The 26,556-nt window shown below is 37.3% G+C and overlaps 2 protein-coding genes across 5 annotated transcripts in view; both read left to right on the top strand.

Moving 5' to 3' along the window:
• The window catches only part of LOC133068007 (pro-neuregulin-4, membrane-bound isoform-like), a 44,880-nt gene extending 31,468 nt beyond the window's left edge, over nt 1-13,412 (top strand). The window contains exons 3-5 of the mRNA XM_061159104.1: nt 9,590-9,739; nt 11,482-11,580; nt 13,325-13,412. Coding sequence (XP_061015087.1) covers nt 9,590-9,739; nt 11,482-11,580; nt 13,325-13,412 — 337 coding nt within the window. The remainder of the gene's footprint in view (nt 1-9,589; nt 9,740-11,481; nt 11,581-13,324) is intronic.
• NRG4 (neuregulin 4) overlaps nt 1-26,556 on the top strand; it is a 109,692-nt gene that overhangs the window by 67,764 nt on the left and 15,372 nt on the right. For 2 of the 4 annotated variants that reach the window (XR_009695429.1, XR_009695430.1), the window contains 3 exons: nt 9,590-9,739; nt 13,325-13,404; nt 20,925-21,008. Coding sequence is in view for 1 of the 4 variants with exons in the window: in XM_061158915.1 (XP_061014898.1) it covers nt 9,590-9,739; nt 13,325-13,404 (230 nt within the window). In the remaining 3 variants the exon portion in view is untranslated. Of the gene's footprint in view, nt 1-373; nt 471-9,589; nt 9,740-13,324; nt 13,405-20,924; nt 21,009-26,556 lie in introns of those variants that run through there. The other 2 variants (XR_009695431.1, XM_061158915.1) reach the window with 2 other exon arrangements.

The following is a 26,556-nucleotide window of genomic DNA, read 5'->3' as shown; positions in this document are numbered from 1 at the left end:
GGTCTCCATGTCTTCCACCAGCCTTTGTCTTACTCCTTTGTGTCACTTGTCCAAGAGTAGAAACTATTCTTCAGAACTGACTCAGGTGTTCTAGGAAGCAGAGTGCCCATAAAAGACAACGAATATCCTCCTTTAAAGCACCTTCACTTTCTTCTTATTTGTTGCATTATGAAATTATATCTGATTGTGTATTTGCTTCTGAATTTTGGTTATCCTTTTAGATAGTGTCTTTTTCATCCACTACTTCCTTTGACAGGCCACTGAAAAATATCCCAATTTCTCATCAATAAGATTTCATTTTCAACATAGGAATACCATGCAAACTGGAAACTGTGACTTTTGTTCAGCTCTAATACTTAACTTCTTTTGTCAGGAAGTGAGCTGATGCTGGCTTCTCTTTGTCTTATTCCAAGTTGGGGCATGAGATTTTCTCTGCATTAGAAGGTTGTTGAGACCTGAAGCCTGGGAAGGTAAGATGCCAGCATGAATACTGTCCATTTAGAACTGTGGTTTAATTGAGTGGTGATTTAAGAGGATGAGTCTTTCCAGTTGTCCCTGAACTTTCAGTTTTACCAAAACATGTGAAAAATGTCTACAGTTGGGAGGTCCATTAATATAATTTGTTTTTTATGAGTTTTAAATATATTTTTATATTTACTGAAATTATTACTTAAAAGAAAGGAAGAACTGACCTATACTGACTTTATATATAAATAAATCTTTGTATATACAAATATATATATATTTATACCAAGGTTTATAACAATATAGACTACAAAAAATATATATATTTCCTGCTTATAGTTTTACTTTTCTTCCCTGATCATTTTAAAAATATATATACCTTGTCTTTCAAGAACATTTTTAGATTTCCTTCCTGATTTTTTTTTTTTTTTGAGGAAAGCAGAATAGGGTGAGCAAAGAATTGAGATAATAATTTTTCTCACACAGAGAAAGGCAATATTTGGGAAAAAATTTTTAATCACAGAATTTTGCCTAAGTGTTCTGGTGAACCAAGCAGCATTCTTTGGCTGTCTCTCCCAAAAAGTCTTTATTGGAAAAGACTAGCCAATGCATGGGTTCAGTAATGAAGGTCCTGTTTTAAACTACTCTTGCTTATTCTGATCATTTGTTTACATGTTTCCTTCATTCATGGTGCTTTAGTTTGTTTCAGTAAGTAAAATGATTAAAATTTTCAGTGTTTTACTAAAGCAAAAAAAATCATAATTTTTCACAATAATAGTACCATACATGACAAATATTAATTATTCTCTATGGAGAACATTTTGTCCATTTATATACAGATATAATCTGTAGTCCATTTCAGCACATGAATTATCTAGTTAATAGTCCTCTTTGGAAAAACCTAATAGATTTTGCTTTTTTATTGGACTTAGATTATACTTTACACTTTTGAAGTACAATATTTATTGGTTTTTAAGGGTGCTAATATCATATAAATATTAAACAAAACTTTTGCAAAGTTGAATATTAGCTAAGTGTCTCTTACTTAATATTAAGAATCTGTTAATGCTTAGTGAAATTACATTTATGGCACCAGCTAATAAAAGAATCAGTCTTCCCTAAATTCTTGACCTATAAAAATATAGTAGGAGTTCCATAGGACGTTGGCATGTTTTTGTATGGTTATCTGGCTCTGGATCGCTAAAGGGATTTAAGCTCATGTGCTTATTAGTTCATGTTTTTTTTGAACACTCTAATAGTTTTATTTTATTTTGAATTTGCTTTTGCTATTTTTCGTGGGTTTCAGATTGAACTTTGATTGCTATAAAGTGGGAATCAAACTTGGAAGTCAATTTTAGCATATGCCAATATTATACTTTTTCTTTCTAAGATAGATTAGCCCAAGTCAAGTGGCATTGACACTGAGTCTCTACTTGGTTAGTGAACTCTTCTAAAGTTGTTTATTATTTCTGAAAATTATTTAATTTTTTCTGGCTATAACTTTTCTTAAGTATTTTATTCCGTGTAGTCATACATGAGATGTAAATATGACCTTTGTGAAGTAACTAATTTCAGTTTCACTTGTATAGCGTGTTTCCATATTCAAAGCACTTTTAGACATTACTGATTTGATTCTGACAATAGGCCTATGAAATAGCTACAGCAGGTGTTATTTTGATTTTACAGTCTTAGAGTGTTTGAGTGACTTGCTGAAGGTCACACAATCAAGTCATAAGAGTGGATCAAGAGATCGGTTTTTTCTAGCTCACAGTCCAATACTCTTTCTTAGAGCTATATGGCACATTTTATTTACATGATTAAAAACTTGGGTCTAACAACTTACCTTGAATGCTGTGGAATCTAATGAATTTATTTTATGTCCAATGTACTAATATAGCTTCTGGGTTTAAGGAGAGATTGTTGGTGGTGTTCAGCCAGAAAACTAACACATATGTCTTGGATTCTGAATTTTGAAATTTCTCACATGGTTAAGTATTAGTACCTGTTCCAGCATTCATCTTTCAGTTCCAGGAAAATGTGCATAATCCTAGTACTTGGTGTTTACCTTGGTAGATGGCACAACTGTTTGCTACTTGGCAGTCTGTGCAGAAATGATGTCCAAAAATAAATTAACAAGGAAGTTACATAAAGACTGAAGGCTGCTTAGTTCTACATGAAATGGTGGTACAAATGCCTCACCTTTCTATTTTGCTTCAGCTGGTACTATTATTTCATTATCTGTGTAAATCTTAATTCACTTCCCCCACCTTTTTTTTTTTGAAAGTCACTCAGTTGTGTATGACTCTTTGTGACTCCATTGTAGCCCACCAGGCTCCTCTGTCCATGGAATTCTCCAGGTCAAAATACTGGAGTGGGTAGCCTTTCCCTTCTCCAGTGCATCTTCCCAACCCAGGGATCAAACCCAGGTCTATGGCATTGTAGGCAGATTCTTTATCAGCTGAGCCATCAGGGAAGCCCTAATTCACCCTTATTTATTTATCCTTAAAGGAGCTGACTTTGCCTGAAACTTGATATTTGTGTCATAATTGGGTCATAACATTTTCACAAATGAGCTCGAGCTCTAAAAGTGGGATCCTCACATCCTGGGCCATAAATTTAGCCTTGGTAAATTCAAAAAAATTGAAATCATTCCAATCATCTTTTCTGACCACAATGCAGTAAGATTAGATCTCAATTATGGGAAAAAAAACTATTAAAAATTCCAAGATATGGAGGCTAAACAACACCCTTCTGAATAACCAACAAATCATAGAAGAAATCAAAAAAGAAATCAAAATATGCATAGAAACGAATGAAAGCACAACAACCCAAAACCTGTGGGACTCTGTAAAAGCAGTGCTAGGGGAAGGTTTATTGCAATACAGGCTTACCTCAAGAAGCAAGAAAAAAGTCAAATAAATAACCTAATTCTACACCTAAAGCAACTAGAAAAGGAAGAAATGAAGAATCCCAGGGTTAGTGGAAAGAAAGAAATCTTAAAAATCAGGGCAGAAATAAATGCAAAAGAAACAAGAGACCATAGCAAAAATCAACAAAGCTAAAAGCTGGTTCTTTGAGAAGATAAATAAAATTGACAAACCATTAGCCAGACTCATCAAGAAACAAAGGGAGAAGAATCAAATCAAGAAAATTAGAAATGAGAGTGGAGAAATCACAACAGACAACACAGAAATACAAAGGATCCTAAGAGACTACTATTAGCAACTATATGCCAATAAAATGGACAACTTGGATGAAATGGACAAATTCTTAGAAAAGTATAACTTTCCAAAACTAAACCAGGAAGAAATAGAAGATCTTAACAGACCCATCACAAGCATGAAAATCGAAACTGTAATCAGAAATCTTCCAGCAAACAAAAACCCAGGACCAGACAGCTTCACAGCTGAATTCTACCAAAAATTTAGAGAAGAGCTAACACCTATCTTACTCAAACTCTTCTAGAAAATTGCAGAAGGTAAACTTTCAAACTCATTCTATGAGGCCACCATCACCCTAATACCAAAACCAGACAAAGATGCCACAAAAAAAGAAAACTACAGGCCAATATCACTGATGAACATAGATGCAAAAATCCTTAACAAAATTCTAGCAAACAGAATCCAACAACATGTTAAAAAGATCATACATCATGACCAAGTGGGCTTTATCCCAGGAATGCAAGGATTCTTTGGTATCCACAAATCAATCAATGTAACACACCACATTAATAAATTGAAAGATAAAAACCATATGATTATCTCAATAGATGCAGAAAAAGCCTTGGACAAAATTCAACATCCATTTATGATAAAAACTCTCCAGAAAGCAGGAATAGAAGGAGCATACCTCAACATAATAAAAGCTATATATGACAAACCCACAGCAAACATTATCCTCAATGGTGAAAAATTGAAAGCATTTCCACTAAAGTCAGGAACAAGTCAAGGTTGCCCACTCTCACCACTACTATTCAACATAGTTTTGGAAGTTTTGGCCACAGCAATCAGAGCAGAAAAAGAAATAAAAGGAATCCAGATTGGAAAAGAAGAAGTAAAACTCTCACTGTTTGCAGATGACATGATCCGCTACATAAAAAACCCTAAAGACTCTACCAGAAAATTACTAGAGCTAATCAATGAATATAGTAAAGTTGCAGGATACGAAATTAACACACAGAAATCCCTTGCATTCCTATACACTAACAATGAGAAAACAGAAAGAGAAATTAAGGAAACAATTCCATTCACCATTGCAATGAAAAGAATAAAATACTTAGGAATATATCTACCTAAAGAAACAAAAGACCTATATATAGAAAACTATAAAACACTGATGAAAGAAATCAAAGAGGACACAAATAGATGGAGAAATATACCATGTTCAGGGATTGGAAGAATCAATACAGTGAAAATGAGTATACGACCCAAAGCAATCTATAGATTCAATGCAATCCCTATCAAGCTACCAAACGCTATTTTTCACAGAACTAGAACAAATAATTTCAAAATTTGTATGGAAATACAAAAAACCTCAAATAGCCAAAGCAATCTTGAGAAAGAAGAATGGAACAGGAGGAATCAACCTGCCTGACTTCAAGCTCTACTACAAAGCTACAGTCATCAAGACAGTATGATACTGTCACAAAGACAGAAATATAGATCAATGGAACAAAATAGAAAGCCCAGAGATAAATCCACACACCTATGGACACCTTATCTTTGACAAAGGAGGCAAGAATATACAATGGAGAAAAGACAATCTCTTTAACAAGCGGTGCTGGGGAAACTGTCAACCACTTGTAAAAGAATGAAACTAGAACACTTTCTAACACCATACACAAAAATAAACTCAAAATGGATTAAAGATCTAAACGTAAGACCAGAAATTATAAAACTCCTAGAGGAAAACATAGGCAAAACACTGTCTAACATAAACCACAGCAGGATCCTCTATGACCCACCTCCCAGAGTAATAGAAATAAAAGCAAAAATAAACAAATGGGACCTAATTAAACTTAAAAGCTTTTGCACAATGAAGGAAACTATAAGCAAAGTGAAAAGACAGCCTTCAGAATGGGAGAAAATAATAGCAAATGAAGCAACTGACAAAGAATTACTCCCAAAAATATACAAGCAACTCCTGAAGTTCAATTCCAGAAAAATAAATGACCCAATCAAAAAATGGGCCAAGGAACTAAATAGACATTTCTCCAAAGAAGACATACAGATGGCTAACAAACACATGAAAAGATGCTCAACATCACTCATTATCAGAGAAATGCAAATCAAAACCACAATGAGGAACCATCTCATGCCAGTCAGAATGGCTGCTGTCCAAAAATCTACAAACAATAAATGCTGGAGAGAGTGTGGAGAAAAGGGAACCCTCTTACACTGTTGGTGGGAATGCAAACTAGTACAGCCACTATGGAGAACAGTGTGGAGATTCCTTAAAAAACTGGAAATAGAACTGCCATATGACCCAGCAATCCCACTGCTGAGCATACACACCAAGGAAACCAGAAGTGAAGGAGACACATGTACCCCAATGTTCATCGCAGCACTGTTTATAATAGCCAGGACATGGAAGCAACCTAGATGTCCATCAGCAGATGAATGGATAAGAAAGCAGTGGTACATATACACAATGGAATATTACTCAGCCATTAAAAAAATACATTTGAATCAGTTCTAATGAGGTGGATGAAACTGGAGCCTATTACACAGAGTGAAGTAAGCCAGAAAGAAAAACACCAATACAGTATACTAATGCATATATATGGAATTTAGAAAGATGGTAATGATAACCCTACATGCAAGACAGCAAAAGAGACACAGATGTTTAGAACAGTCTTTTGGACTCTGTGGGAGAAGGTGAGGGTGGGGTGATCTGAGAGAATAGCATTGAAACATGTATATTATCATATATGAAACAGATCACCAGTCCAGGTTCAATGCATGAGACAGGGTGCTCAGGGCTGGTGCACTGGGATGACCAAGAGGGATGGGATGGGGAGGAAGGTGGGAGGGGGGTTCAGGATGGGGAACACATGTAAACCCATGGCTAATTCATATCAATGTATGACAAAACCACTACAATATTGTAAATTCATTAGCCTACAACTAAAATAAATTAAAAAAAAAAAAGTGGGATCCTTGTACATACTCATTGGTAGGCTGTATTTATTTTTTGTAAATATATCTGAAAATTTTAAGTTAATTTTTAGGTTAGTCATTTTTACTTCTTGGATGACAACATAATATTTAAATTTCTCTTTGTTTTTTCTCTAAATTCTGATCTGACTAGTTAAATAACAAAAAGATGTATTTTTTCTTGACTTTGCTTTATTGAAAGATACCATCAGCTTTTGATTTTCTCACAAGAGCATGTGTTTGTTTGGCCATGCTGTAAGACAATGGACAGCACTCTAGTGTTGAGTGGGTTCCTTTATATGCCTTTTTTTTTTTGTCTGTCGGCCCACAATCTCATCTGACCACTCAGTTTATATTTATACCATTCTCTTGACTCCATCCAACTCATATGATGTAACTATCATATAGTTAGTTACATCAGCTAGTTTGTCATCTTGCTTGAAGTTCTATCTTATCTAAACTTGAACCAGCCTTAAGAAATTTGAGTAATGAGTTTATAGTTTTTTTTAAAAAGAATCTTCCTCATAAAGAAGAATTCAGTTCAGTTCAGTTGAGTCACTCTGTCATGTCTGACTCTGTGACCCCATGGATTGGAGCACGCCAGGCCTCCATGTCCATCACCAACTCTCAGAGTCCACCCAAACTCATGTCCATTGAGTCAGTGATGCCATCCAACCATCTCATCCTCTGTCATCCCCTTCTCCACCTGCTCTCAATCTTTCCCAGAGTCTTTTCAAATGAGTCAGCTCTTTGCATCAGGTGGCCAAAGTATTTCAGCTTCAACATCAGTCCTTCCAATGAACACCCAGGACTGATCTCCTTTAGGATGGACTGGTTGGATCTCCTTGCAGTCCAAGAGACTCTCAAGAGTCTTCTCCAACACCATAGTTCAAAAGCATCAATTCTTCGGTGCTCAGCTTTCTTTATATTCCAACTCTCACATCTATACATGACTACTAGAAAAACCATAGCCTTGACTAGATGGACCTTTGTTGGCAAAGTAATGTCTCTGCTTTTTAATATGCTGTCTAGGTTGGTCAAAACTTTCCTTCCAAGGAGTAAGCATCTTTAATTTCATAGCTGCAGTGATTTTTGAGCCTAAGAAAATAAAATCTCTCACTATTTCCATTGTTTCTCCATCTATTTGCCATGGAGTTATGGGACCAGATATCGCGATCTTTGTTTTCTGAATGTTGAATTTTAAACCAACTTTTTCACTCTCCTCTTTCACTTTCATCAAGAGGCTCTTTAGTTCTTCTTCACTTTCTGCCATAAGGGTGGTATCATCTGTGTATCTGAGGTAATTGATATTTCTCCCAGCAATCTTGATTCTAGCTTGTGGTTCATCCAGCCTGGCATTTCACAAGATGTACTCTGCATATAAGTTAAATAAGCAGGGTGATAGTATACAGCCTTGATGTACTCCTTTTCCCATTTGGAACCAGTCTGTTGTTCCATGTCTAGTTCTAACTGTTGCTTCTTGAACTGCATACAGATTTCTCAGGAAGCAGGTGACTTATTCTATAGGGGAAATAAGTATTTTTTATTTAGACTTTAGGTAATTGTGCTTTCTAAAGTATTTTACTTCCATTTCAGTTTGCCACTCATATTCTCTCCTTTCTCTTCCTCTCTGTGTCTCCTCAACTCCATCTTTACAGTAGTTTTGAGAGAATGGGAACTGCTGCGTTGGTCAAACTGACACCCCCTCTAGTGGAAGCTCTAACCAGTAACACCACTTTCTCACCATCAGTAGGACTTGAGGTTCATAAAACATCTTTCATATGCTCATTTAAGTAAAATTGATACCTGTGCTGTAGCTTGATATTCTTTTCTCTTATTTATTTGTATACTGCTTTATTAGCCTATCACATTAGTTGCCAAGCTTTGTTAGTAATTAGTTCACATGTAACTTTCTAACATCCTTGTTAGTCTAGGATGGGAGAAAAGAAGGTAACATTTATAAATACTTCCTAAACTGGAAAGAGGTGGGGAGGAGAATTAATTTAATAGAACAAATATTTCTGGTTTTGGTAATGCTACCTTGAAGAATTTATATACACACATACTTTTTTACACAAATTTTTCTAAGTATAGTTTACTGTGTAACTTTGTGGGTTGCTTTATAAATAAACAGTATATATTAAAATACTATTATTTATTTTAACTGCAAATATTAAATAATTAAATTGATCTGGTGCCAAACTCACTAATTCATATCAATTTTTATGTTTTATAATCTTTGAACATATTAACAGGGAGAAAGCAACTGGTTGATATTACCAAAGATTATGGATTTCTGTCACATAGTTTTAAAGAGCTGAAAGTAAGTGGGCTTAAAATAGTTGGCTGGCAAATGAAAATATCACAAAATCTCTAGAAAAGCAAAGTAATAATATAAGGAGTAGAACTACCAGATACTAAAACATAAAGTAACAGTATTGAAGCAGTAAGGTGGAAGCCCAAGATTAGATGTATAGATCACTGAAGAGTAAAGAACTGTTGTCACTTACACAAACCTAACATATATTAAAGGAGGCACTGTTAAACAGCAGGGAAGAGAATGTTTATTTAATAAATGGGGTTGGAATAGCTATTTAGCATTGTCAAGGAAAAATACACTTAGAATCACATCTACACCAGAGATAACAAAATAAATTTCAGATGAACCTTAAGTGTGGACAATTACATATTGAAAATATGGAAGATAAAAGGACTGAATATTCTATAATTTCTCTGGAGTTTCTGAGCAATTTGAAAACTGAAAAAGGAAGATAGTAAAGATCAGACTGCAGATGCTAATTTATAATAACTGTAGCTCTGTGAGCATTATAGTAAAGCACTCCTAGTCTGGGTTCAGAATCTGAAAATTAGTCTTCTTTTTTTTTTCATACCAGCTGGAAAACTTATGCTTCCTATATTAGTTAATGGAACAGAGAATGCAACTCTGTATCTAACATTTTATTCCATAGATGCATTGAAAATTATACAGGAGCTCGTTGTGAAGAGGTTTTTCTCCCAAGCTCCAGTATCCAGACTAAAAGTGATCTGTTCGCAGCTTTCGTGGCATTGATTGTTCTTCTAGGAACTCTTATCCTTGGAGCCCTCTACTTCCTCTGCAGGTAACCAAAATAGAAATATGCTTTTGAAAAGAAAAAAGTAATACATAATAGTTATTGTTTGACTAAATAATCAACATGCCCTTTAGCTCTAGATTATTTTTCCAGCTCATGTTTTCTGTTTAGAGTTATTTCTCTAATGCAGTTATTGTTACTAAATTGTATCTTTTATTTATTTTTGTTATTAAATTACTGTCATTTTTGAAAGGATCTTATTCTTTGTTACTATCATCATCATTACCTTGACTTTTCTAAACTAGTAAGGTAGACCCACATTCACTAAAGTCATCATGCCAAAAACACCTAAATATTTGGAGTAAGTCTATTTAAAGTATACTTTGAATGTGAAAGAAAAGCAATGATTTATCAGTTACCCAAGTACCCATCAACAAAAGAGTGGACATATATATGGGTATGTCCATATATATATATATATGGGTAATATATAAGCAGAAATGAATTACAGTTACACAAATTGATTCTGAAAGCTCAGCTTCTCTGTACATTGGTGCCGAATCGAATCTTGGAGACAGAGTTTCGGGTAAGGTAGAAAAGGATAGCTTTATTACTTTGCCAGGCAGTGGAGGACACAGTGGACTTTTGCCTCAAAAACTGTGTGTCCCAGCTTGGAGAGGATAGTTAGAAGTTTTGTAGTAATGATTTAAAAAGGATGTGATCAGCTTGCGGGCATTCTTCTGATGCATTGGTGGTAAGATAAGTAGGAGTCAGCATCATCAACCTTTAGGTTCCAACTGGTCTGGATCTACATGCTTGTGGATAGCATACCATCTAACTTTCTCCCACCTGGAGAGGGTTTCAGTATCCCAAAACAGCTCAAGGGTATTGTTGTGTGTTTCCGTTGATGGGGAACCAGGACCTTGTCCCAGGGCTGCACTATTGTTTCTCTTGACTGTTTGTTTCTTCCTGGTCTAGGATCCCCTCCCTTCCCTAATTAGCAGCTGCTTGAATCTGCCCATTAGAACTCAGGAAAGGTCATAGAAGCTGATAAAAAGGCTATTTCCTGTAATCAAAGAAATGAGAGACACAGAAAGACTGTGCCCAGGAGCCCCAGAGGACCCTGCTCCTTATCAAGTGCCTGGGTAAATCTTAGAAACATAATTTTATGTGAAAGAAACAAGTCACATAAAAAATGTAACAGTATGATCCTACTCATGAAAAGTTTAAAACTAGACAAAACTAAATAATGTATTGCTTAGGGTGATATATATGATTGGTTCAAGTAAGAGACTGGTTAGCACAAAATACAGAATGATGGTTACCTGTGGTGGGAAGAGAAAGGGAAGCACTCAAAGAAGGCATGGAATGTTAATAGCCTGTTTCTAATCTTGTGCTTTGCACGTAAGGGTCTATCACTGATTTTTAAACTGGTATCAACTTAAATATTCACAACCAAAAGTTGAGAGTTATGTGTTTTTTTGGCAGGAATTTTTAGGACTTCAAGCCTGGGAGGCAGCATCTCAAGTAACCTTGAGAAAATTGCTCCGAGGAGACAAGCCAGGAGCTAGGATAGATGGACGTTTTGCAACAAAGTAGTCAGAACATCCAATATGTTTAAATCTTTTAATTATTGTTAATTAAAGAAAACCAGCTACAGTAAGTTAAGGAATTTAGCACTTTTCTGTATACGAGAAGATGCAAGAATCTGGATTCACTGAAGTCATTCCTTTGATATGCACCTTTATTTGGGGCCAGTTTCCTGTGTTTTTACCTCCCGTTTTCCTCAGGGCTCACTACAGGGAGTGGCAGCAGTCAGATGGCAGGCGTTCTTTCCTTTCTAAGTTCCCTCAGGGCTCACCCGCGGCCTGTGGGCAGGCTGCAGGCTGGTGACTGCGACATCCTTTGTTTACTGACGTGGCAGGAGATATTCCATTTCTCTGTAAGCATAAATATTGTCATTCACTCTTTTTATATGTGGACTTTATTGAAAAATAAAATAAAGCAACTTTTGCCATATATAAATGTTAAACATTTTCATATTAATTGGAAAATGAATGTAAATTTAATAACTGAGAAAAATAGCATCCTTAAGATTCTTACAAAAATAATATGACATTGAATAATTTTCAGAAATGGTTATAATATGCTACACACACTGTACCTTTTCCATTTTTAAATGACAACACAAGCAGAGGTATTTCTATATGATGATTAGTGTCTTGTCAAAATCAAGAGTAGAATTAATTTGAAAAAAACACGAGTAGCTATTGCTTATAAAAAAATCTAGTCATAAGATTTAGGCTCTTGCATACTGACCAGGTGAAACATACTGTCTGAAATGTGCTTTTAAGAATTAAAACAAGTCAATGTTTACTGTAGTTTTTTAGGTCCATCAGTGGTTGAAATTGCTTTAAACTGAAGCCTTTTTGAAATTTAATAACTAATTAATGTCATATTTGAATGAGGTCCAAAATGATAACCCATAAGCTGAAATCTAGACAGAATCAATCATGTTTCATGAGGAGGAATCAGTGTATTTTTAGAAAACACATTTCATTTTGCTATGGTAAAAAGTGGTTTTGAATTAATTTTCATTCATGTAATACTCTAGGCATTGACTTACTGAAAAAAAATCGAAAGCAAGTGTACATTTCAATATCTTATTTAATATTAAAAGTGGCTTTTAAAAACCCTGTCATGGGCATTTGAATGTAATTAGAAACTATATTAATTGACCAGATGACAAAAAAGATTGATGAACTGTAGCCTTAAAGAAGTACAAGTGAGGGACTTCTCTGGTGGTCCAGTGGTTAAGAATCTGCCTGCCAATGCAGGGAACATGGATCCAATTCCTGGTCCAGGAAGATCGCACTTGCTGGGGGGCATCTAAGCCCACACACCACAGCTACTGAAGCCCGTGCATCCTAGAGCCTGTGCTCCACAAGAAGAAAAGCCACCACAATGAGAAGCCTGTGCGCTGCAACTGGAGAATAGCCCCCACTTGCCTCAACTAGAGAAAGCCTGTGCACAGCATTGAAGATCCAGTGCAGCCAAAAATAAATAAAATTTTTTAAAAGGTGCAATTGAGTTTCTCAATAGTTGAGTAGAGCCACCCCATGTCACATAAAGTGTTACTCAGTAGACTATGACTCTTTGCGACCCCATGGACTGTAGCCCACCAGGCTCCTCTGTCCATGGAAATCTCCAGGCAAGAATACTGGAGTGGGCTGCCATTCCCTTCTCCAGGGGATCTTCCCGACCCAGGGATCAAACCTGGGTCTCCTGCGTTGCAAGCAGATTTTTTACTGACTGAGCCACCATAATGATCCCAATTAATAATGAAAACTAACCACTTTAAGAAGAGCACAACGATGCTACATTAAAACAGCACAGTTCTGCTGTCTTAAAGGAGAAAGACTAAGTGGATCATCAGCATCTGAAGCCCCTACAGATGACCTACCTGCCCTGGTGGATTTGTTAAATAATGGGGCACAGTTTTAGGGAAGCTCTGGCAGTTTCAGATAGTTGCAGAAAAGAAAATAGACCTCCAAATATTCAAATTTAAACTTGCTTTCTGCGTTTGCACTTACCCATTTTCCATTTGTGCGTTTCTCTCTTCTTTATTGTCAGGAAGGGCCATCTTCAGAGGGCCAGCTCGGTCCAGTATGATATCAACTTGGTAGAGACAAGCAGTACCAGTGTCCACCACAGTGAGTAAATGCAAAATAAATGTATATTTTAAAACCCTAAGTTAGATGTTGGATGTTTAATGGGATTTGGATCTATCCAAAAAATGTTGACCCTAAAAATTTTTTCTATGGGTTTTTTTTACCTGAAGATGAATTTCTCATTAGCTATATAACACAAGTCATCTTTTTTCCCCAAAGAAAACTATGTTATCACAATATGTGAAATTATGATGTTAATTATGTTTCACAGACTGATTTTTACAGAAGTAATTTGAAGTGGACTGGTATATGGACAGGAGGAGGATTTTTATCTATAAGGATAAGCAAATCTTTTGGAAATGTATGGGTCAATTCATGTTTTAAAAATATCATGAGACTTCTGCTTCTGACCAAGATGGAATAACAGTGACTGGATTTAAACAATTTAAACTGGATTTAAACAATACCTCCTCCTTGAAACAATTTATAAATGGACATTATACATTAAGTAATGGTTTTTAAGGCATTGGACAACAGGGAACAAAAGATCATGAGAGATGGAAAACAGATGAGATGAACCAATGATTCCCTCAAATTACTGCCTTGAGAGAGTTTCCAGGCTGTGGCATGGGAAAGTTGGTTGGATGACCCAGGTTGATCAGTGTGGCTTGAACAATATAGTTCACTGAATGGAGAGAGAATTTCAGAGATCTTCAAGTATTCAGTTGAGTGATAATCACATGTATACTAGGAAAATACTTGATATTAGGGTAAGAATCACCTGATAGGATTAGAGGTACCCACTATTCACACAAGGCTAGGAAAAGTGCCTGTTCCCAATAATAAGGCTAAAAATCCTAATTATTCATTGAGTAATAGTGTACACCAAAGATTATTTCTTCAGTAGTGGGGAATAATTAGCCCTAGATTGGGTACTGTTCCAGTCCTGCCTAACAGACCATAAAAGCAAGAACTGAAAGAATCAAATTGTTTCTAAATAACCTAACTGCATCATCATCATCAGTTCCATCACTCAGTCATGTCCGACTCTTTGCGACCCCATGGACTGCAGCAATTTGCCTTGATTCATGGAACTAACATTCCAGGTTCCTATGCAATATTGCTGTTTACAGCATCGAACCTTGCTTCTATCACCAGTCACATCCACAACTGGGTATTGATTTTGCTTTGGCTCCAATCCCTTCATTCTTTCTGGAGTTATTTCTCCACTGATCTCCAGTAGCATATTGGGCACCTACCGACCTGGGGAGTTCATCTTTCAGTGTCCTTTCTTTTTGCCTTTTCATACTGTTCACGGGGTTCTCAAGGCAAGAATACTGAAGAGGTTTGCCATTCCCATCTCCAGTGGACCACATTCTGTCAGACCTCTCCACCATGACCCATCCATCTTTGGTGGCCCCACACGGCATGGCTTAGTTTCATTGAGTTAGACAAGACTGTGGTCCTGTGATCAGATTGACTAGTTTTCTGTGATTATGGTTTCAGTGTGTCTGCCCTCTGATGCCCTCTCGCAACACCTACCATCTTACTTGGGTTTCTCTTACCTTGGACGTGGGGTATCTCGTCACGGCTGCGCCAGCAAAGCGCAGCTGCTGCTCCTTACCTTGGACAAGGGGTATCTCCTCATGGCTGCCCCTCCTGACCTTGAACGTGGAGTAGCTCCTCTCAGCCCTCCTGCGCCTGCACAGCCGCCGCTCCTTGGACGTGGGGTTGCTCCTCTCGGCCTGAAAGATGATGCTGTGAAAGTGCTGCACTCAATATGCCAGCAAATTTGGAAAACTCAGCAGTGGCCACAGGACTGGAAAAGGTCAGTTTTCATTCCAGTCCCAAAGAAAGGCAATGCCAAAGAATGCTCAAACTACCGCACGATTGCACTCATCTCACATGCTAGTAAAGTAATGCTCAAAATTCTTCAAGCCAGGCTTCAGCAATACGTGAACCGTGAACTTCCAGATGTTCAAGCTGGTTTTAGAAAAGGCAGAGGAACCAGAGATCAAATTGCCAACATCCGCTGGATCATCGAAAAAGCAAGAGAGTTCCAGAAAAACATCTATTTCTGCTTTATTGACTATGCCAAAGCCTTTGACTCTGTGGATCACAATAAACTGTGGAAAATTCTTAAAGAGATGGGAATACCAGACCATCTGACCTGTCTCTTGAGAAGCCTGTATGCCAGTCAGGAAGCAACAGTTAGAACTGGACACGGAACAACAGACTGGTTCCAAATAGGAAAAGGAGTACATCAAGGCTGTATATTGTCACCCTGCTTATTTAACTTATATGCAGAGTACATCATGAGAAATGCTGGGCTGGAAGAAGCACAAGCTGGAATCAAGATTGACGGGAGAAATATCAATAACCTCAGATATGCAGATAACACCACCCTTATGTCAGAAAGTGAAGAGGAACTAAAAAACCTCTTGATGAAAGTGAAGGAGGAGAGTGAAGAAGTTGACTTAAAGCTCAACATTCAGAAAACTAAGATCATGGCATCCGATCCCATCACTTCATGGGAAATAGATGGGGAGACAGTGGAAACAGTGTCAGACTTTATTTTTTTTTGGGCGCCAAAATCACTGCAGATGGTGATTGCAGTCATGAAATTAAAAGATGCTTACTACTTGGAAGGAAAGTTATGACCAACCTGGATAGCATATTAAAAAGCAGAGACAATACTTTGCCAACAAAGGTCCGTCTAGTCAAGGCTGTGGTTTTTCCAGTGGTCATGTATGGATGTGAGAGTTCGACGGTGAAGAAAACTGAGCACTGAAGAATTGATGCTTTTGAACTGTGGTGTTGGAGAAGACTCTAGAGAGTCCCTTGGACTGCAAGGAGATCCAACCAGTCCATCGTAAAGGAGATCAGTCCTGGGTGTTGATTGGAAGGACTGATGTTGAAGCTGAAACTCCAACACTTTGGCCACCTCATGTGAAGAGTTGACTCATTGGAAAAGACCCTGATGCTGGGAGGGATTGGGGGCAGGAGGAGAAGGGGACGACAGAGGATGAGATGGCTGGATGGCGTCACTGACTCGATGGACATGGGTTTGGGTAGACTCCAGGAGTTGGTAATGGACAGGGAAGCCTGGCATGCTGCGATTCATGGGGTTGTAAAGCGTCGGACATGACTGAGCAACTGAACTGGACTGCAGCACACCAGGCTTCCCTGTCCTTCACCAACTCCCAGAGCTTGCTCAAACTCATGTCCATCAAATCGGTGATGCCATCCAACCATCTCATCCTCTGTTGTCCCCTTCTCCTCCTGCCATTAGTCTTTCCCAGCATCAGTGTCTGTTCCAATGAGTCAGTTCTTCACATCAGGTGGCCAGAGTATTGGAGTTTCAACTTCAGCATCAGTCATTCCCAATGAATATTCAGGACTGATTTCCTTTAAAATTGAGTGGTTTGACCTCCTTGGAGTCCAAAGGATTCTCAAGAGTCTTCTCCAACACCACAGTTCAAAAACATCAATTCTTTGGCATTCAGCTTTCTTTATAGTCCAACTCTCACAACCATACATGAGTACTGGAAAAACCATTGCTCTGACTAGGTGAACCTTTGTCGGCAAAGTAATGTCTCTGCTTTTTAATACACTGTCTAGGTTCATCATAGTTTTTCTTCCAAGGAGCAAGCGTCTTTTAATTTCATGGCTGCAGTCACAGTCCACAGTGATATTGGATCCCAAGAAAATAAAGTCTGTCACTGTTTCTATTGTTTCTTATCTATTTGCCAGGAAGTGATGGGACTGGATGCCATGATCTTCGTATTTTGAATGTTGAGTTTTAAGCCAACTTTTTTACCCTACTCTTTCACTTTCATCAAGAGGTTCTTTAGTTCCTCTTCACTTTCTGACATAAGGGTGGTGTCATCTGCATATTTGAGGTTATTGATATTTCTCCCAGCAATCTTGACTCCAGCTTGTGCTTTATCCAGTCTGGCATTTTGCATAATGTACTCCGTATATAAGTTAAATAAGCAGGGTGACAATATACAGCCTTGACGTACTCCTTTCCCAATTTGGAACCAGTCTGTTGTTCCATGTCCAGTTCTAACTGTTTCTCCTTGACCTGCATACATACTTCTCAGGATGTAGGTACGGTGATCTACTATTCCCATCTCTTTAAGAATTTTCCAGTTTGTTGTGATCCACACAATCAAAGGCTTTGGCGTAGTCAATAAAGCAGAAATAGATGTTTTTCTGGAACTCTCTTGCTTTTTTGATGATCAAGCGGATGTTGGCAATTTGATCTCTGGTTCCTCTGCCTTTTCTAAAACCAGCTTGAACATCTGGAAGTTCTCAGTTCACGTGCTATTGAAGCCTAGCTTGGAGAATTTTGGGCATTACTTTGCTAGCATGTGAAATGAGTGCACTTGTGTGGTAGTTTGAACATACTTTGACATTGCCTTTCTTTGGGATTAGAATGAAAACTGATCTTTTCCAGTCCTGTGACCACTGCTGAGTTTTCCAGATTTGCTGGCATATTGAAAATGGTTAGAATGGTAAATTTTACAAGTATATTTCACAATAAAAAGCCAGAAAGAGATGCTGCATTTTTTGGGTTTTGGTTGCACCGGGTCTTCGTTGCTGTATGCAGGTTTTCTCTAGTTGTGGCAAGCTGGGGCTACTCTTTGTTGCAGTACACAAGTTTCTCATTGCAGTGGCTTCTCTTGTTGCAGAGCGCAGGCTCTAGGGTTTGCAGACTTCAGTAGTTGCAGCACATGGGCTTGGTTACTCTGTGGCATGTGAAATCTTCCCCACCAGGGATCAAACCTCCGTCCCTTGCATTGGCAGGCAGATTCTTGGCCAGGGTACTACCAGGGAAGTCTAAGATGCCATTATGAAATGACACTATCAAATGATTCATTTTAATATACTCAGAATTATCATTTGAGTTATCAAGAGATTGACTTGTGTTCTTCTACTTTGTAATTGGGTGAAGTCGTGTATTTAAATGGTTTGATGAGTTTTTTTATTTTTGCTTTTATTTGTAATGATAATGTCTGGAACTACATTCATTTTTAAATGCTCTATGATAAAATAACCAGTGAAGAAATTCTCAGAGAACTGAATGTATTATCGTGCATGATTTTAACTGGGAAGATTAATACAAATAGGGCCAAATGTGACAGGAAAAAATGTGGGAATGGCTGATTGCCACTAACGCTTGAATGCATGAGTATCCATGCTTGTAATTCACCAATGGTTTCTCTCCTCAAAGGATTTGCCTCTTAATTTTTTTTCAGAATGTTCAATGAGATGGTAAAAACTCAAATTATTTTTTAGAAACCACATACACCTAAAAAGCAAGTTGGCTTCTTTTCAGTTTATAAAGACGTGTTTGTAATAAAATCGAAACTACCTTGGAGCCTTTCCACACAGGGGTACTCTGGTTTAATTGGGAAAAGAGTTTCAGAACTCAAGTATTAAATTGCTGCCTTCTTTTAACGAGGAAAAATGGGTATCACAACCAGAGGTAAAAATCTGGATAAGGTGTTGGTGTAGCTCACAAAATTAGCTCACTGGCCACTTATTTTTTCAGTGTCAAATAGTCTCAATAACTGCAAAGCCATTACTTTAAAAAAAGCAAAATAAATGCCTTTACCGCATGTGAGAAGATCTGTGTCATGAAAACAAAGTTGATCTTAGGGATTGGGAATTTCTTCATGCTTATATTTGTTATGAAAATCAGAACATGATGGTACATGTTATTTTAAAATTTGTTAATGACCTGTTTTCACCAGGAAACTCCTCTTGCCACCATAGCATAAAGCTTTATTCAGTTTAACACTCCTTTCTAATAGATTCATTCATGTCACCTTGTATGCATCTGAAATATAAATCTCCCGAGGCAATTATTTCAATTTGTTTATTAAGTAAACCTACAGCTTTAAGTCCTCGCATTCATTTAGATTGTGATTACGTATCATCCCTACTGCAATAACACACTAGTTCTTAAAGTACAACTCTTTAAAATGAATAGAAAGTAAGGTAACTATGGAACCATGAACATCACGTACCTATAGGTGCCAGACACTGGCTGGTATTTCACTTTGGAGACTTATAAGTCTTAATACCCATTGTGAAATATCAATCACCTCAGATACGCAGATGATACCACCCTTATGGCAGAAAGTGAAGAGGAACTAAAGAGCCTCTTGATGAAAGTGAAAGAGGAGAGTGAAAAAGTTGGCTTAAAAATCAACATTCAAAATACGAAGGTTATAGCATCCAGTCCCATCACTTCATGGGAAATAGATGGAGAAACAATGGAAACAGCGAGAGACTTTATTTTTCTGGGCTCCAAAATCACTGCAGATGGTGACTGCAGCCATGAAATTAAAAGCCGCTTGCTCCTTGGAAGAAAAGCTATAACCAACCTAGATGGCATATTAAAAAGCAGAGGCATTACTTTGCCAACAAAGGTTCACCTAGTCAAAGCTATAATATTTCCAGTAGTCATGTATGGATGTGAGAGTTGGACTATAAAGAAAGCTGAGCACTAAAGAATTGATGCTTTTGAATTGTGGTGTTGGAGAAGACTCTTAAGAATCCCTTGGACTCCAAGGAGGTCAAACCAGTCAATTTTAAAGGAAATCAGTCCTGAATATTCATTGGGAATGACTGATGCTGAAGCTGAAACTCCAGTACTTTGGCCACCTGATGCAAAGAACTGACTCATTGGAAAAGACCCTGATGCTGAGAAAGACTAATGGCAGGAGGAGAAGGGGACAACAGAGGATGAGATGGTTGGATGGCATCACCGACGCAGTGGACATGAGTTTGAGCAAGCTCTGGGAGTTGGTGATGGACAGGGGGTTGCAGTCCATGGGGTTGCAAAGAGTCGGACATGATTGAGCAACTGAACTGAACTGAATGGAACCCATATTGAGGCAAGTGGCATTCTTCTCACTCTATGAAAAAGAAAACTGAGGTTTAGAGAAGTTAACATCAAGATCACACATCAGAAGGTGGTAAGACAGGATTTAAACCCAGGTGAATCTAGTTCCCAAGTCCAAGTTTTTCATACTGTACTTATGCTTCCACAGATAGCGGGTAACAGGCTCAGGGCTCATTGGCTCTTGAGGGAATTGTCCCTACATTAAATACCAGCCACAGGTTTGGTTTGGTTTTTATCTCGGTTTTTGTTCTGTTTTTGCTACTTTCTCCTGTTTTCCTGCCATCAGTTATTCATTTTTATTGCTGTTAGAGTGACTCACTTTACCAATCTTTCCCTCTTACCCTCTTTGTCATTTGTAATATCTTTTTAAAAATTCACCAAGCTTGTTAGAACTTCAGGTAACAGAAAAGAGGCATGAGAAAAGGCAGGGACACTTCTGTGAGATCTGAATGGATGTGCTGATACAACTCTTCTGTGTTCTGAGGTGTGTTAAGAGGCTCATTTGGATGTTCTAGGCTAGTTCACCTCAACTTTTTGCAAACAGAAGGGGTGGATGTACATGTATAAATAAAGACATGTTGACAGTTGTGCACATAAAGAAAAACTGAGATGGAGAAAACATCTTGATTCTTATTTTCCATAGGTCATGGAGAACATTGAAGAAATAACACAGTGAAGCCAAATCATTGCTTCTTTGTTACAAAGGCAGAGAGTGAAACTCTAAAAGGTAAAATAAATTAAACAAGTTAATCTTTCTTTGTTCTCTAAATAAAAAGACTGAAAGTTATCATACCTTGAAACACAGTCCATCCTGTTGCAAAGTATGTGTGTTTCTGTAACATATATTATTAACTTATTTGCAGTTGGTAAATAGGAGAGTAATATCAATCCTGCATGAAAGTTGCATGGGTTCAAACATGATTTTTTTTTCTCAGTAAGCTAATATGTTGAAGCAACTAGAGGCAAACTTTCTCACAGCTCAGGAGAAACTCTTCGTAATATATAAAGACCCTAAAAGACAAGTGAAAATCCTTTAAGGTCAAAGAGTGACTGTTTTAGTAACTTTCACTGTATTAAGCTGGCTGGGGAAACTGCAAAGTGCAAGTTAACCATGAAGACATTTCACCTGGTTATTAGGAAGAAAGCATTGACTGATGAAGGTGAAACTGCACAGCTCATCTCAGGACTTAGCAAATCACAGGTTTTTTATGTCTTGGTGCAGAAGAAATTCAGTGAGGGACAAAGTAAGAGGTAAGAAGTGGATTCATAGTTTAGGATGCTTTTGAAGGATACAAGCAGGCAGGCAAGAGACCTCTGCCCTGAGAACTAAGTGGGCAACATGTTTATAAGCAAAGGGAAAATAGAAAGGGGAAGAAGACTACTTTCTTCCTCATTCTTTGAGTGGACGTCAAGCTTTCATCACTAGCTCCTCCTCCAGTCAGGCAGAGGAGTTTTTGACCGTATATGGTCAAACTGGGACTGTCATGGTGCTATCCACATCAGCAGAAGGGTGGTAATGTAAACTAACAAACCAAAATATGTTAAATCACCTCAGGTTTTAGTATGATGAAGTCTCCTTTGGAATGGCACCTTGCTCATGTATTCCTGTCTTTGGTATTTGCTAAGGAGCCTGTCTTAAGGATCATTCTTCTGCTGACCTCGACCAGCTGGGTGCAGGCCTCACTTTTTCACTTATTGGCCTGGAGCATATCTTACGCTTTTATTGTGTGGTTTCGTTGTTAAGCAGGCCTGTTTCACAATAGTCTGATTGCTTTCTTGAGTGATCACTAGCTTACAATGATCTCCCAAAGTTCCTTCTCTATCTATAACCCCCCAGTGGGATGTCAAAAGCTACCTGTGTAACTATCCTGCTCTATTCCTATTATTGGGAGCTACCTTTAGATCCTATTTTTAATGTTAATGCAATTGGTTTATTTTAAAAATAAATATTTATTTGGTTGTATTGGGTCTTAGTTGTGCATGCAGGATCCTTAGTTGAGGATGTGGGTTCTAGTTGCCTGACCAGCGGTCGAACTAAGGCCCCTTTCATTGAGAGTGTAGAGTCCTAGCCACTGGACCACCAGGGAAGTCCTGAAAATGGTTCTATGAGAAGCAATTGATTTCAGGGTCTGTATCTGAAAGGAAGAAGCACAAACCCCAAAGTTTAAGTATACGAAAGATAGACTGTTTCTCAGTGCAGATACTAGTGGAAATTTAGGATTTTTGTTTTTGTTACTGCTCAGGTTACAAAACTCCAAACCTTTTTTCCCCTGTAAGGCTTTTCATTTTAGGGCACGATTTTACAGATCATGAGGTTTCCATCTTATTAGGAGCAATATAAAGAATGCGTTTGGTAAAGTTGGTAACAGAAGTCCATAGTTTTCATTAAGGCTCCTCTTTTTCTTTTTTTTTTTTTTACAGTTTTATAGATTTTAACAAATGCATGATTTCATGTGTCCACTACTATGTATCACATTGAATAATTTACCACCTAAAAATCTCCTGTGCTCTATCTACTATTTCCCAGTCTCAGTGGTAACCACTGATCCCTTTATTATCTCTATAGTTTTTTACTATCTTTATAGCTTTTTCTGGAATGTCATATAGTTGGAATCATACAGTAGGTAACCTTTTCAGATTGGCTTCTTAGCCTTTTATACATGCAATTCAATGGCATTAAGTATATTCCCATTGGTTCAACCATCACCACTGTCCCATCTCCAGAACTTTCTCATCATCCTATACCGAATGCTATACCCATTAAACAATAACTCCTCATTCCCTCCTCTACTCAGACCGTGGTAGCTAACATTCTACTTAATCTCTAAGCATTTGAATATTCTCAATGCTTGATGTAAGTCTCAGTACTTCATACAAATACATGAATCATGCATTTGTCCTTTTGTGTGTGGCTTATTTCACTTACCACGTCTTCAAGGTTCATCAACAGTATAGTATGTATCCAAATTTCATTCCTTTTTATGACTGAATGATATTACATTGTATATATTTACCTCATTTTGTTTATTCATTTATCAACAGATGAACATGAGTCATTTCACTGGCTATTGTGATGATGCTTCTAGGAACATACGTTTGCAAATAGCTGTTCAAGCCCCTGTTTTCTCTTCTTTTGTATAAATACCCAGAAGTAGTATCAAATGTTCATTCTATATTTAATTTTTTGAGGAACTATGATACTGTTTTCTACAGCAGCTATAGTGCTTTATATATATATAAAGAGTATATATATATACTAGAGTACATTGCTATCATATATATATATGATATATATGCTATCATATATGATAGCAGTGTACTCTAGTTTCTCCACATCCTTGTCAACACTTTAAAAAAAAATAAATAATAGCCACTCTAATGTGTATGAAGTGCTATTTCATCATGGTTTTGATTTGTATTTCCCAAATGATTAGTAATGTTGAGCATCTTTTCATGTGCTAATTGGTCATCTATATCTTCTTTGGATACCTGTCTATTCAAGTCCTTTGCCCAGTTTTGAATTGGGTTGTCTTTTATAACTGTTGCTGCATTTTAGTTTTATATATATATATATATATATATATTTATATAAATATATATTTTTATATATTAATATATATTATTTATGTATATTTATCATTTTATATATATTTATTTATATATATAAATAAATTTTTGTTTATATAAATTTGTTTTTATTTTTATAAATATATATTTTATATATTTACTTGATATATTATATATATATTGTTTTATATATAAATATATATTAATATATTTATATATAATAAATTTATATTTATGTATTTATATATATTAATATATATTTATAGATATACTGATATGTTAATATATTGATATGCTAATGTGTTACATATTATGATCAATATATTAATTATAATACATAATTATATTAATGTTTATCTATAATAACATATTAATATGTTAATATATTAATGGGTATTAATACCTCATCAGATATGTGATCTGCAAATATTTTCTCCCATCTGTGGATTGCTTTTTTTAGTCTGTTGATAGTATCCTTTGATACATAAATGTCTTACTTATTTGTGGCCATGCTGGGTCTTCGTTGCTTTGTGTGGGCTTTCTCTGCATTGGTTGTGGCAAGCAGGGGCTACTCTTTGGTGTGGTGTGTGGGCCTCGTACTGCGGTGGCTTCTCTTGTTGCCAAGCACAGGATGTAGAGTGTACAGGCGTTAGTGGTTGCAGCATGTGGGTACAGGAGTTGCAGCATGTGGGCTCTGGGTGCATGGGCTTCAGTAGTGGTGGCACGGGCTCAGTAGGTGTGGTTCATGGGCTTAGTTGCTCTCTGGCATGTAGAATCTTTCTGGACCAGGGATCAAACCCGCCTGCATTGGCAGGCGGATTCTTATCCACTGTGCTACCAGGAAAGTCCAGCTATCTAATTTTTGAAGCTGAGTTTGTCTCTTTTCTCTTTTCATGCCTATGACTTTGGTGTCATATCTAAGAAATCACTCCTAAATCCAGTGTTCTGAAACTTTCCCCCTGGTTTTTTCCCTCAGAGTGGAGTTTTAAGTCTTATGGTTAGGTCTTTGGTCCATTTGAACTAATTTTTGTATATAGTGTTAGGTAAGAATCCAATTTCGTTCTTTGGCACGTGGGTACCCAGTTTTTCCCAGCACCATTTGTTGAAAACACTGTCCGTTTCCCATTAAATGGTCTTGGTGTGCTTCCTCCAAATCATTTGACCATATATGTGAGAATTTCTGGATTCTTTATTCTATTCCACTGGTCTATATGTCTGTTTTTATTCAGTATCACACTGTTTTGATTATTGTATCTTTGCAGTAAAATTTGAAATCAGGAATTGTGAGTCTTCCAACTTTGATGTTTTTCAAGATTATTGTTGTTGTTCTGTTGCTAAGTCATGTCTGTCTGTGATTCCATGGACTGCAGTGCACCAGACTTCTCTGTCCTCTCTCTCCCAGAGCTTGCTCAAACTCATGTCCATTGAGTCAGTGATGCCATCCAACCATCTCATCCTCTGTTACCCCCTTCTCCTCCTGCCCTCAGTCTTTCCCAGAATCAGGGTCTTTTCCATCAGGTGGCCAAAGTATTGGAGCTTCAGCTTCAGCATCAGTCCTTCCAATGAATATTCAGGGTTGATTTCCTTTAGGATTGACTGGCTTGATCTCCTTGCTATCCAAGGGACTCTCAAGAGTCTTTTCCAGCACCACAGTTTGAGAGCATCAATTCTTTGGTATTCAGCTTTCTTCTTTTCAAGATTGTTTTGGCTATTTGGATCCTAGATATTACGCTTGAATTATTTTTCTGTATCTGTAAAGAATGTCATTGAGATTTTGAAGTGAATTATATTGAATCTGTAGATCACTTTGGATAGTATTGACATCATACCAATATTAAGTCTTCCAGTCTGTTTACACAGGATGTCTTTCAACTTATTGGTGTCATCTTTAACATCATTAATATCAGCTTCCCTGATAGCTCAGTTGGTAAAGAATCTGTTTGCAATGCAGGAGACCCCGGTTTGATTCCTAGGTCAGGAAGATCCCTTGGAGAAGGGATAGGCTACCCACTCCAGTATTCTTGGAGTATTCCCTTATAGCTCAGCTGGTAAAGAATCTCCCTGCAATGTGGGAGACCTGGGTTCAATCCTTGGGTTGGGAAGATCCCCTAGAGAAGGGAAGGGTTACCCATTCCAGTATTCTGGCCTGGAAAATTCCATAGACTATATAGTCCATGGGGTCCCAGAGTCGGCTACAACTGAGTGACTTTCACGTTTACATCATTAAGCAATGTCTTGTGGTTTTCAATGTACAAGTCATCAACTTCTTCATTAAGACTTCATTAAGTCTTTGGGGTTGTTTATATTAGGATATAGAAAGGCAACTGATTTTGTGTGTTGTTTCTGTATCTAAACATTGCTGGAGTTTTTTCTTAGTGCTAACAGATTTGGGGGTGTGGAGGTCATTTGTGTTTTCTACACATAGGACCATGTATTCTGCAGAGATAGTTTTCCTTCATTCTAATTTCATTCATTTTCTTGAATAATTACTCTGCCTTGAACTTCCAACACTGTGCTGAATAGGAGTAGTAAACGCTGCATCCTTACCTTGTTCATGATTTCAGTCCTTTTCCATTGAATATAATGTTAGCTGTAAGAGTTTCATATGTGGTCTTTATTATGTTGAGGTTCAGTTCAGTCACTCAGTCATGTCCGACTCTGCGACCCCATGAATCGCAGCACACCAGGCCTCCCTGTCTATCACCAAC

The sequence above is a fragment of the Dama dama genome, chromosome 13, assembly GCF_033118175.1.
Source record: "Dama dama isolate Ldn47 chromosome 13, ASM3311817v1, whole genome shotgun sequence".
Lineage (NCBI taxonomy): Eukaryota > Metazoa > Chordata > Mammalia > Artiodactyla > Cervidae > Dama > Dama dama.
The sequence above is the reverse complement of the archived record's forward strand: the minus strand, read 5'-3'. Positions and strand labels throughout refer to the sequence as shown.